General features: G+C 32.3%; 1 protein-coding gene across 1 annotated transcript; it reads left to right on the top strand.

The window, feature by feature from the left end:
- The first annotated feature begins 1,961 nt into the window (after positions 1–1,961).
- Positions 1,962–3,830, top strand: LOC111677565. The gene has a single exon (XM_023438714.2). The coding sequence runs from the start codon at positions 1,962–1,964 to the stop codon at positions 3,828–3,830; it is 1,869 nt and encodes a 622-aa protein (XP_023294482.2).
- The last annotated feature ends 10,130 nt before the right edge of the window (positions 3,831–13,960 follow it).

Here is a 13,960-nt window from a genome sequence, read left to right as displayed (position 1 = left end):
TAGAAATGTTAACAAATAAGAGTGTTATATTCGGCTGTGCCGAATCTCATATACCCACCATAAAACCGTATGCCGTAAAAGGAATGCTTCCCTATAAACATCATGGTGATATTTGGAATAAGGCTTAAGTCAATTATGGACCGAGCTCTTTTGAACTAACAAAATATTAATTTTTAAAAACCAAATATTTTAGTTCCATTTTTAAACCGTGAGCGTATGAGTAATTTTCTGAAGAGGACCTTAATATTCGTCAATTATGAACCGATACTCATAAAATTTTTTACATAATTTTCGTTTGTATAGAACCTGTTTATGCAAAAATACTAAGGAAAACTTGAATTACCAACTCATTCCGCATACAATTTGGGGCGAATTTCATAACCGTATTTCATAACTCATATTTTGATCGTTTAAGTAATCATTAAGTTGACCTTATATGGGGGTAGGGTTAATTATGAACTGATCCACATACAATTTGGTATAGAGATTTTGAGATAGATATACTTATTTTTATCACATTTTATCGCTATACTCGCATTTTTTAACCAGTAATGAAGTAATATTCTGAAGGAAACCTTGTATGGGCGGTAGGGTAAATTATGGACCGATCCTTCCTAAATTTTTTGGAGAGATTTTGGCTAGCATTAAAGTAATGTTTGTCAAATTTCGTCAGTATATTCATATTTTGTCAGTAATGAGCATTGTAGTCATTTGCAGAGGGCGACCTTTATTGGCCGATCAAAAAAAAAAAAAAAAAAAAAAAATGGTACGGAGGTTTTGACTCGTATTTAGTAATGAGCGTTAAAGTCATATTCAGAATGGGTAGGGTCATTTATGGGCCAATCCTTTAAAAAATGTTTTGGTTCGTAAGATATTTACTCATACCGATTTTCATCGCTATATTAGAATTTTTTTGCCAGTAATGAGTGTAAAAGTCATTTTCTGAAGGAGACCTTATATGGGGGGTAGGGTCGTTTATGAGCCGTCCCAAAAAAGAAATTGTTAAAATGTTTTGGTTCATAAGAAACTTACTTATACGGAATTTCATCACTATACTCGCATTTTTGGGCCAGTAATTAGTGTTAAAGTCATTTCGTGGAGGGGACTTATATCTTGGGTAGGGTCCTTTATAGACCCATCCTAAAACAAGATTGGTTAAAAGGTTTTGGTTCGTAAGAAATTGACTTATACCGAATTTTATCGCTATGCTCGAATATTTGGGCCAGTAATGAGTGTAAAAGTACTTCTCTAAAGGGGACCTTATATGGAGGCTAAGGTCATTTATGGGCCGCTCTTAAGAAAAATTTGTAGAGAGGTTTTGGCTCTTATGAAATTTACGTATGTCGGATTTTATCGCTACACTCGTACTTCTTAAGCAGTTATGCCCACTAAAACTGTTTTCAGTATTTTTTTATCCGAAAAAGTGAACCGTTATGGGCCCAATTTCAATACCAAACAAACCTTAGTAATATGGAATATTTATACAAAATTTTAACTGTCTAGCTCCTCTCGTATAGTCCCTATCGTGATTTAAACATACAGACGGACAGACGAACGGATAGATGGACGAACATGGCTAAATCGTTTTAGAATTCATTAAGGATCCGGAATATATATACTTTTATGGGTTTATGAGCAATATTTCGATGTGTTACAAACGGAAGGACAAAATCAATATACAACCCATCTTTTTTGATGGTGGGTAAAAAAATATACTTTGGCATATTATAACAAATATTTAAAATTAATAATAATTTTTCGTCATAAAATCCATAAAAAATTATTCAATTACTTAATAGAGTAATTTATTTATTTTTAACTGCTTAAATGTTTAGTAATATTTAACTTGTAACTTAATTCCCCAATGTTTAGTTAATACCAAATATATTAAAATCAAAATTAGGTTTTGTTTCCACAAAAATTAATTTAAACTAAATACCGCAATAGCTTTTAGTGACACAATGACTGTTAATGCAACAGCAATAACAACTTCAGTGCTTATTGGATTTTTGGAAATATTAACGCATGAAAATGAATTCAGTTACAAATTGATGGAACTGGCCAATTGGATTAAGGAAGATCGTTATTATCAAACAATTCTCTATATGAGACATGATGAAAAGCAGGGAAAAGATTACGAAGAAGCCTATAATACGGATAAAATATTGAAATATCTAATGTGTGAATGTAATACACCCATCATGAATCTAAAGGGGAATACTTCATATTATTTATGGTATAAATATAATCGTCGTTTTATGGCTATAGTACATTTGAATGGCAATGAAAATGAGGACCAAGAACTACTGATAACGTTATGGAGGACTCTAAAACGTAATTTACTTAGCAGATTTATACTATTGCTTAGAAAGTCAAAAGATGGAAAATATATCGAAAGTATTTTAAATTTTTGTTATGAAAACAAAGTTATTAATGTTATGGCTATTAATATATCCCTACAAAAGGGCTATACACTGTACACAATGGAAGCTTTTCCCGAATTCAAAATGAGATTAGAGAAACTAAAGGAAAAGAATACAACGGTTTTATTTATTGATCAAATACAAAATATGCAAGGCGCTGCTATAACTTTGATTATGCACAATGTCAGCACAAGTTGTTATATTTTGAGAGAGGAAAATGACACATACATATTGGGTGGTTTTGTGGGACATTTCCTAAGCGAATTTGCACGCAAGCATAATGCTACTTTAACTTTTCCCGATAATGAAGAATTGGACCAGGAATTGTTTATCAGTTTAATGGACAAATTAGTGGAAAATGGTACGTATGATGCATCAACCGAACTTTCAATAAATTTTTATGACACTTTTTTGGTTTATACAAAGACCTATGATTATTTGGATTGGTGTCTAATGGTACCTGTAGAGAAATCGGTACCGGCTTATAAGTTTTATATAATGGTGTTTGATACGGCCAGCATGGTTATGATTGTAGTTGCTTTTGTAATATTTTCCATAGTCTTAGTTTTTACATACTTTGTTAACCGTGAAGAGATCATCTTTCAAGAATTACTGTTTAATATCAATGTACTCAATGGACTTTTGGGTCAATCATTTAAAGGTGAACGTCATTTCTCTGGTGTACGCAGTTTACTTTTCATGTTAATTTGCTTATCTGGCTTGGTGTTCAATACCACATATGTAACCTATTTGCAAACCTTTAATGCTAGACCACCCAAGAAACATGTTATAAATTCTTTAGACGATATTAAAAAACTGGATATGCGTATTGCTTTGTTCGAGGAAGAGTTTGATCTGTTAAGAGCTTTCGATCCAGCAAATGAATTTACTTCACATTTAAAAATTATTCCAACTTATAAAGAATATGTTGCTTTACGCAGTAGTTTTGATTCACGCTATGTCTATCCAGTGCCCTCATCTCAATGGACCATATTCGAACAACAGCAGAAATTCTTTTCCAAACCTCGTTATCGTATGACTAATATTTGTATTTTAAAAATGTTTGGCATGCAACTGCCCCTACAGCCTAATTCGCCCTACGAAGAGGCCATGAATACTCTCATCGGTCAAGTCAATCAGGCTGGATTGGTAGCGTATTGGAAGTCATTGGCATTTTTGGAATTTGTTCAATTAAAGAGAATCAGTTTGGAGGATAGGAGCAGCATATCAACATTTGAACCTATGAAATTGGAAGATATGAAATTATTAATGTTTCTCTTCATTGTTATAGTAATTTTATTGTGTATTTGTTTTATCATAGAAGTCTATTGGCCACATCGCGGAGGATGTATAAGAAAATTTAGTCGTTTAATGGGTCGATTATTTAAACGAAATATCAGGAAATAAATAAAGATACTTAAAGAAATTGTGTTGTTATTTAACGGATTTGTGCTTGAATTAAGTATTTTTACCCAATACCACTTTAGTGGGGGGTGGGTTGGTGTATATTTAGATTGTGCTGATGTTTGTAACGCACACGAATGTCGATTGCTTAACGTGAACACCTGCCTTGACGGTCTTGTTTCACGGTGGTCTTTTTCATCCACTGGGTAGACTTGACAACGGTTTACCATCGCCACTGAGTCCTTCAATGAAGAACTCAGGTGGCAATTTTTGTACATGCATGTGTCGGTCCATATACAAGAACTTTGCTGAAGTACTCGAGCTATCTAATATCTTGCCATAGAAGCCCCGTTGCGGAATGACAGGCAGCATAGTCTTAAGCCTAATGCACACCCCAACAAGGAAAAAGCAATCACTGGTCTAAGGCCAATAGAAGGGGGTGACAAGTCCCAACATCAGGTGAATCGATCTTCCGGTTATACGGGAGGATGGCCACCCTTATGATGCCATGAAAGATTGCATTATTTAAAATGTAATCCCCAGCAACTAATGACCAATTTCAGTGAATTTCTTAACCTTTTTAAGCCTGCGCAACCACACTACTGATATGACTCTGTTGTTTCGGCACCTAGAGACATATTTGGTAGTCCGAAATACCCAACAAAATGGATCAGGATCTCTCTTTTATGAACTGATAATGTGACAAATTTAGTAGGAATTTCCAAAGTCAATAAATTTCAACATCCTGTTGAGATGGCAAAAGCACCAAAAAACTTCCCCGAAGCGTAAAAAGGCATACTAATTCAGTACTAATCTCCAATATATGGAAACTTTCCTGATCGTTCACCAATTTATTGCATCAGTTCCATTAATATGATCATAAAGATCACTCTACGGAATGACAGACAACCATTGAATATTAACCTGACAATTCCTCAGCATATACCGGCATCCCACTACGCGACCTGCTGCTTTGTATACAGACCTGTATACAACATTAAACCAACATTCTCTCCCCGAGATTTTGGGTATGGAACCACAGCCATTATGTGCATCTCGAAAGAACCTCAACCAACTGACCAGCCAGGACAAGTCCTGCGGGCAACTGGCCACCCGTAGTACCAGATTATCTAGTGCTCTGGTTAGACCCCGTGACAAATCATTCCAAGGAAAGACCGAGGATACATTTGATCATCACCAGTTTATGGTCCCGGCGGACTAGAAATATTGATAGCACCTCTGTTCTACGGAATTGCAATAACACCAATATAACATGCCCCCTGGGGGAGTTTGTAACGTATATTGGTTTTATATCAATGCTAAAGTATACCAATCGGTTCAGAATCATTTTCTGAGTTGATTTACTTATGTCTGTCCGTCCGTTATGAGTCCGTTATGAAGTTTGGCACATGATATTCTATGATACCGTAGACGAAGCCTGTTGAAAATGATTAACATCGGTTCATTATTTTATCTAGCCCCCATACAACTGAACCAGCCGAATAGGGCTTTTAAGTTTATAATTATGTTTAAAATAATCTTATCTCGACAAAAAGCTACAAAACCAAGTTCTATACTAGCCTTGATGACCCACAATCTTCAATCTTATGATGATCAGATCCTTTTAATCCTGCAAATTATTAGAGTAAAAGTGATGTGTTCTTTAGAATGAAATTTTTCCCATTTTGCCATGGGGCTCTATAAGTTAAGAAACCCGTTGTTTACTTCTGATTTGAGCATGAATTGCCCAATTTTCAATCTCATGATAATCAGATCCTTATAATTCTGCAGATTATTAAAGTCTAAGTGATGTGTTCTTTGGAATGATTTTTTCCCCATTTTGCCATATCTTAAACATGAATAAAGAAAATATTTTCTTTCAATAGTTTTTGGAAATCATCATAGTGTAAATTATTAAAGATTTTCAAAAATATCCCAACAAATCTCCCCACAATCACATCTTCAACATCTACAACGTTTTAGATTAAGAAATAAATAAAAATTGGGGGAAAAAACTACACCAAACATTTATCACCTGTTCCAACTTGAAGACACTCATAAAACAACACATGAATAAATGTTTATGTATTTAAAATCCATCACTTTCATGACACAATCATTCAACAGGTTTCCTTTATTCACTATCAAGAATTTGCATCTAATAAAATATTCACAGAAAAAAAATGTTTCATTTTGACACAAAAAAATCAACAGAATTAAAGATGGTTGCAACGAAGCAGCAGAAGTACATTAATGAAAACATTAACACAAATTTATGCAGTTTTCATTCAAATAGGCAGACAGATATAGAAAAAAAATCATCATCTAACAAATAAATCGTTATAGAAATCATAAATCATGAAAACGACGTTAACACATCAACGTCAATGCAGAAATACAAATAGAAACCGCTAAAAGAAAGATACAAATCGAAAAAATATCTTTATAGAATTGATTTCAGATGTACTTGCTATATGTGTAGTAAAGTAAGATTTTGAAAAAAATTATTGCAAGAAATACTGAAAAATAGAATCAATATAGATGACACTTGATAGGGAAGTATACCGACAATTTAGTAAATCGACTAACGTTTTTGGTTCCATATAATAGCCAATATTTGTTTTTCATTGAATGTATTTATAATTATTATTTTTTTCGAAAATTTTAAATTAAAACTATTTCCCTTAAAGCTATGTATATGATCTACTCGAGTCGTCAACATCCTGTAATAGTGAGCAAAAGACTACCACGGGCACCTAGGCCTCCGTGATGGACAAAGCTTCAAGTGTACTATGCTATTGACAAAAACAAAGGGTTGAAAGAGAAGGATGTACTAAAAGAGTTCTCTAAGCTATCTCAGCTTTTAAGAAAGATGACAGCTCCGATTCTGATTAAAACAACGCCTGAAAAGCAAATCCCAAAATAGATGAAGTAGTACAAATGCTGAAAGAGGTGAATGATATCATATCTAAACTACCTATTACTTATAAGAGGAGCATATATGAGGAAGATGAAAAAGATGCTTTAGGAAATCATATAGTCAACCAATCGGCACTGCAAAGGGAAAATCGAATTTTCTCAGAGCAAGAGCAAGTCTTCCGAAAAGTTTATAACTTAATATAAACCTAACAAGAAAAAGAGCTCCCCGTCTTAAAATATTTAGACGAAGCTAAGCCAGAATCCATCTAGAAAGGGTAACAAAATTACTCTTGAAGGTTAGCTTATAATAAGCCCCCAGAAAAGAGGAAGGAGAAGCTAGACGGTGGAAACGTAAAAGTACTGCCATCTTACGTCAAAGACACCAGGACGTTGTCATCTTTGGACCACAATAAGATAGTGCAGCACGCAATCACATAAAAGGCAAAACAACCAAAAGAGAGCGTAAGTAGCGAGTTGAGCATATGTGTGATATTGATGAGGTTGACATCTCTCCACCGTATTACCACCATGAGGAACTTATTACCACCATGAGGAACTTATTACCACCATGAGGAACTTATATAAAAATATATTGATGACGTAAGTCACGTAATAAAAATTAGTCAATTATTACTTATATAGGAATATGGTTAAAATATCTAACGACAGTTCCACAATCTTTGATAATGTAAGTAGTTCTCACCACATATTCATGCACTATGTACTCCATAACTGTTTGTTATTCCACTTTTTGTGCAAAGCTAATTGAAGTTAATTACGCTTAATAAAACCTATGTGTCATAGTAGGACTAAGTCCCTATTGCGTTCCCATGATTCTTCTACATAGCGCTCAGTACCTATTGTTAATTCTATCAGCTATGCCGTGCCTTCATTTTAATATAGTGTCGAAAATTACGCCTATATATTGGTAGTCTGTATCTTTTTTGCTCACGAATCAGGGTTCAATAAACATCCCAAATTTTTGTCTTTTTGTTGAAATTACAGAAAATATAGTCTTCACCGAATTAACATTCAGGCTCCGAGGTTGATTCTTAAGGCATCTTCAGAACTTCCACACAATTACATTCAACTCACCATACAAATATTCACCAGAAATAATATGTTAAATCAAATGTCTTAATTATAGAACAACCATAATCCAATTTTGGACCAGTTGCTTATAGTTTGAGTTACTGAACCCATAAAGAATAACAATAACTGATTCAGATGAATTTATAAACTGGAAAAGTTTCTCTGTCATTTAATGTAATGGAATTCAAGATATTACATTTCTTAGAATTCTAATGAACTGTTGACCTCCATGAATATGAGACTTTGATCTTTCATAATGTTTTAGAAAATCGGAAATAGTATATAAGGAACATATATATAAGACGAATTTTATTTCAATATCATTATTACGTAATAAGTTACATGTACATTAGTGATATTCGGAAAAGAACCTTATATGGAAGCTTTTACCAATTACAATAATAGATAATGCATATATCCAGTGAATTTATTTAGTTTGGTTTAAACATTAGGGCATTTAAGGAAGACAGAGGGACATAGCTGAATTGACTCAGAATTTTTTTAATTAAACAAATTTTTTGGATACAATGAATAGACGGCATCTGAACCAGTGATATAAGCAGAAACGGCTCAAATCGGCGGTGGCTGGCCGCCGGTAATATTTTTCAAGCCTCGCCTCCGCCGCCTTCTTTCGCCGGCTTAAACGTAGCCGCTGATAAAGATTGGAATCATACATTTATTTCGGAAAATAAATTCACCAATTTGAAAGGAGTTGCCACTATTTAAAATTATTATTGCAAATTGAAAATTGTTGCCACACAATATTGTGCTAATATTAAAATTGTGAAAACTACTATAAATGTTCATTTTTCTGCAGAAAAAACAGGTAAAGACAGGTTTTTCAATATAATAAACGCTTATAAGGTCAATTTCTAAAGAAAAGTTAAAATTGAGCCGACAATTTAGCCGCCGCCGATATTTTCTATAATAAGCTGCCGCCGCCGACCTAAAATGATTGCACCACCGACTATCATTTTACATCGGCTTGTATCTCTGATCTGAACTCCTCCTCTATGTGTAAAATATCCGACGTTGAACCCCTCTAAACACGGAAATTCATGACCGATAGAGCTGTCCTTCTATGTATACAATAGTAATAACCTTGTTGCAAACTTCATCCAAATCGATATTTTGAATTAAGTCACTTGACACTTGAAATTGCCTATATGTATATCTTAGTTATCTTTCTCAAACTTTAAGAACCTCTGATACAAGATGATTGTTAGAAACAAAAATTCATCAAGTTTCACAGCAAGACAAAAAAAAGACGGAAATATTGAATTCATTTAAAATGGAAATGAGATGAATTGCGTTTTTCTTCTGTGTGTTTTGTTGTCTTTTAACTGCTTGACGTTATTAAACAAAACATCAATTTATAAATGTAGTTACCTGTATTTACTACACTTGATACTTAAATAACGGCTATAAAAAATATACAAAAATTTTAATTATTATAGAGAACTTATGAAACTTTTAGAAAGCGTTACTTCAGTTAAAGATGTTGGATTTGTAGTCCATAATAGAAAATAGCAAATCTTTATCTACAACTGTCGGTTTGAATGATATGATGATTTTGTTTTTTTTTTTTTTTTGTTATTGTTGTACTGTTGCAAATTGTGGTTGTTTTGATTCTATCAAATGTGTTACTGATGATGTTTCGAAGTTTTTATTTGTTGTAGTTTTTCGTATAAAATATTTAAAGTTTGCATATAAACTACGAACATAGACAATATTATGTGTTTTTTTACTACAATGTTTGAAATCATGTTGCAGGTGTTAGATAAATTTCTAAATAGTGTAAAAACGTGCAACCAAAATTTGTACGTGTTTATGTTTGCAGTCTAGCAAATCTATTTAACTAACCCCCATCCCCCCCTTTATGTCTTCGTCTGTTAAGAGTGATGTTTTTGTGCAGATTTCAGAATGATGTTGTCGATGTAAATAATGTTTATGTTGATTTTAATATGAATGTCTGAAGATTTTGTGTTTGTTATATGTATGTTTGACTTATCCATTCTGTCCGTCCTTCCCTCTAACTATCTGTCTGCTTGACTAACTGACAGTTTTGTCTTTTGTGTCTCTGTGTGAATCAAAAAAGAATAAAAAAAATATAGTAGTAGTATGTCTGTTAGTTAGTAGGAGGTCACAACTTGCAACAAGTTGCACATTAGTTTTAGTTAGTTGTCTGTTGCAGTTTTATTTCGATTTGTTTGTCTAAATAAACAACACTAGTAGTTGTTGCTGGCTAGTGGCGCATCAATGAGTAGAGTATTCGCATCATCAACATTTGATTTTAATGTTGTGAGTTTTTACTTATTTTTTTTGTTGTTGTTCCTCGGCTGCCATATAGTTTGAATACCCCCAACTAACAACGCAACCAGAAGTTAATTTTTTTTTTTTGCAAATTTAATCTTTATTCAAAAACAAATATAGAGGAGTAACTTCTTTATACATAGTCATAATGGAGTTTAAACATTAATATGTTGTGTGTTGTTACAAAAACATTTAGTTTAAGTTTGTCAGTCAGTTTTTATGTGTTTTTTTTTCAACAGAATTTGTTGCATGATTTCAATTTGTTTTCTTTTCGTTGTCAGTTTAGTTAGTTTATGTAGACAAGTAATGTTGTTTATAATGTCGTTTACTTTACGCTACAATTGAAATTTTGGAAAATTTGAAATTTATCTTTCATTCGTTGCAGCCTCAATGTGACTTCCGTATGTAATGTTTTTTCAAACAAGATGTATGTAATTTAGATTTCTTCAAGCATGTATTGGTCCTATAATCTGCTCGCTTCTTAATCTATTATTTAGGACATAAAACAGCTTCATGCAAAACCAGATGAATTTATAGACGGGCGTGATATCCTATACTTCAAACTTATTGATGTAGAATTCAAATCATTTTCTAAAAATTTACTTTGTATGGGGGCCCGATCATTACGAAAATCGCTAGTGTCCTTTAAAGTTCTATAAAACAAATTTTTGCTGATTTTTGTTCACATAATAAAACATTTAACGTAATAATAAAGCCAAAAGAGTATATTAAAAATTTCATTAAATTATATTTAAAATTGCGACCTGAAACGTGCACAAAAGATTTACATAGAAACACAGACAGACAGAAGGACGGACGTAGCAAAATAGACTCAGAAAGTGATTCTGAGCCGATTGGTAAACTTTAAGGTGGGTGTAGGACAAATATTTTTTTACTTTAGCACAAACGCATAATACCCTTCACACAATAGTGTTTTAGGGTATAAAAGTGTAAGGCGGAACGGCTCTGAAGTTTTATAGATTAACTGAATTTCTATAAAACGGTTTAAGTATATGTGGTTTGTTCCACCCAAAAAAATCTTTACTTACCCGGTAAGTTGGCATGTTATATTGGAGAAAAGTGTAAGTAGTTACTTTTTGGGTGAATAACTACTTATTTTTGTTCGACGATGACCAAAAAATAACTGGTTATAAATTTGTTTACCCCACTTTTTCAGATTTAAAACTGGCTTAGCTATTTATGTTTGCTAGTCTATGCTCTTTTTCAATGTTCCATTAAAATTTAATTTTATCATTCAACATTTCTTGAAAGAACTTCCAAAATCGACTACGATTAGAAACACTAACTAACACATACCCTAATAGACGTTCAATAATATAGAAAATTCAAAAAGTACCTTAAAAAAACGAAAAAATACCAAGAAGTTCCCTTTTATGGCTTCTTATTTAAACCATGCTGCACATAATAAATTTTATGTTTCTAGCCAATAACAACACACTAGTGCTGCTCTCGCTCTGCCTTGTTTTTATAAACAAGAAGAGTACAATAACAAAATTTTGCGTATGATTATGTATTTTGTTTTTTGCAATTTCTGTCTGAGCATGAAAAAATCTAAATTTTTTATAAAATTTTCAAAGGTTGTCTCGGATTTATGCTCATATCTCCGGTATTTATGGACCGATATTGCTGATTTTAAATATCGATCTTCTCGAAAGCATGTCTAACAGAATTATTGATGATTCGGATCTCGCCGATATCTGGGGTCCTCTAAAAACTGATTTCAACAAACACACACACAGACAGACAGACAGAAAAATATATTTTACTGGGAGTACTTTTGAGTCCGTAATAGACGTTTAAGATATTTTCCTTATATGGTTTATGTCGAATTTCATTACCTTACTGATCCTTAAAAGAAATTTATGACCCTTAGAACTATATATTGAGGGGCCACGTAAAATCGCGAACCGATCTTGCTCGTTTTCAATACCAAAAAATTAAAAGTATTACCAGCCCTCAAGCTTATTCCGTTCGGATTCTATAGTGTTTTCAACAGAGGGACATGGTTAGATCAATTTAGAATCTAATCAGGACTAAGACCAAAATAATTTATATACAATAGATTTAAACAAAAGAAATGCATTTTTGTTATATTTTAACTTCTAGCATATTCGAATATTAATGACAACTTAAAAATATATAAAGTTTACCAAATTCCAGGTCAAATTTAAGATCATCTACAGCTATTAATTAACTCGATAGTACCTCAGTTCTGGCATAATTCCATAATGGATATCTCTCGAATATCATCAAATATTCGCTTCACAAATAGTTTAAATCGAATACCTTATATATAATTGATAAATAAATCCTTCATTTATTGATCCAACCTACCTGAGAAAATTTATAGAACATTTTATGTTCATTTGCTCATATCGAGCGGTATTCTGTAGAAGTAGTCCTTCTTTATTCAATCCGCTTGTTTCTGTATGCTATTTTCGTGCTTCTGTTGAAAGTCCCGATATTTTGTTTGAGGATGCCCTGATTTCCAATCTAGAGATGCCTAGCAAAAACAAAGTGAAGTACTTTTAAAAAAATAACATTTGTCACCACTTCAAAAGTAGTACTATGTGAATTTTTCTAACTTCGTTAGAAGTGATGTTTATTGACGTCCAAAGAATAACTTTCAAAAAAGAACATAAAAATTACTTCCTGAGAATGAATTCAGATAAAGTGAATTTCTAAACAAATAAAAAGCACATACATCCTATGACAAGCCTGTATTAATATCATAACTTCTTCGGATCTTTTTCAGTACCTCCATGGAGTAAATTCTACTTCTTTGGAAGTTCTTTTGTTATTGAGTGAGAACAACAACTTCAATCGAAAAGCAGTGTTTAGTAAAAATTTCATGGCCAAGAAATCAATTGGAATTTAGCGCTAAAAGAGATGTTGAAATTACTAAAAAGTGAAACTCAGTTCGAACTAAATTTTTATACTTTTGATCTCGGAAGTTATTGCTTTCTAACTTCAATGTTATTTATACAATTATATATACCACCATATACTGATTCCATACAGTCGTCTTCTATCAGTGACAAAATAGTCTCATATTTTTATGATTTTGTAGTTAAATACTGATTACTTAAATTTAACTTTGTTAAACTCAATCTTTGTTCATTTTTCCTAATAGTAATTTACTTTTTTCTATTTCTAGCTTAAACTATGAAATAACAACATAAACAAACAAGCAGTTAAATAGTTTAAATATTTTTTACTTTATTTGTACATATGTCTCGTTTAATTTATTGGTTGTCTTTAACCTATTGGGTCTTCTTTAAAAATTTGACTTACATTAAATATTTTTTTTGATTTTTCGAGTTAATGTTTTTTGCAGCATTTCCATCACACCGAAGGAAAAACTGAAAACGTTGCAAGATTTAAGCATAAAAGCAAAAGTAAACTAAAATTGCAATAATTTAAATTGCGAAAAAATAAATAGGTCGTTTTGAAGTCATAGTGCAAACTTAGTTACACAATATTTAAAGGGGAAGTAAAGAGAAACATCTAAGAAATTTTAAGAAACTTAATATGTATTTCCTCAAAAATAATATTATTTTTAACTTAATATTATTTATGATTTTTAACCTTTTCATGTCTAGCAACACATAACTGAAATAGTTTCCTTAGTGGGTGGCATCATTACATCAATAAAAGTTAGAAAACATTTAATCTACTAAAACAACTAAATAAAAATGGAAAAGTGCACTTGAAGCTATAATTTCAGTGATTGATGATTTAATTTGACATCAAACAAAGTAGATGTTTGTTCGGTTGGTATTCAAATG

The sequence above is a fragment of the Lucilia cuprina genome, chromosome 4 (assembly GCF_022045245.1).
Source record: "Lucilia cuprina isolate Lc7/37 chromosome 4, ASM2204524v1, whole genome shotgun sequence".
In the NCBI taxonomy this organism is placed as follows: domain Eukaryota; kingdom Metazoa; phylum Arthropoda; class Insecta; order Diptera; family Calliphoridae; genus Lucilia; species Lucilia cuprina.
This window is presented reverse-complemented; position numbering and strand designations above follow the sequence as displayed.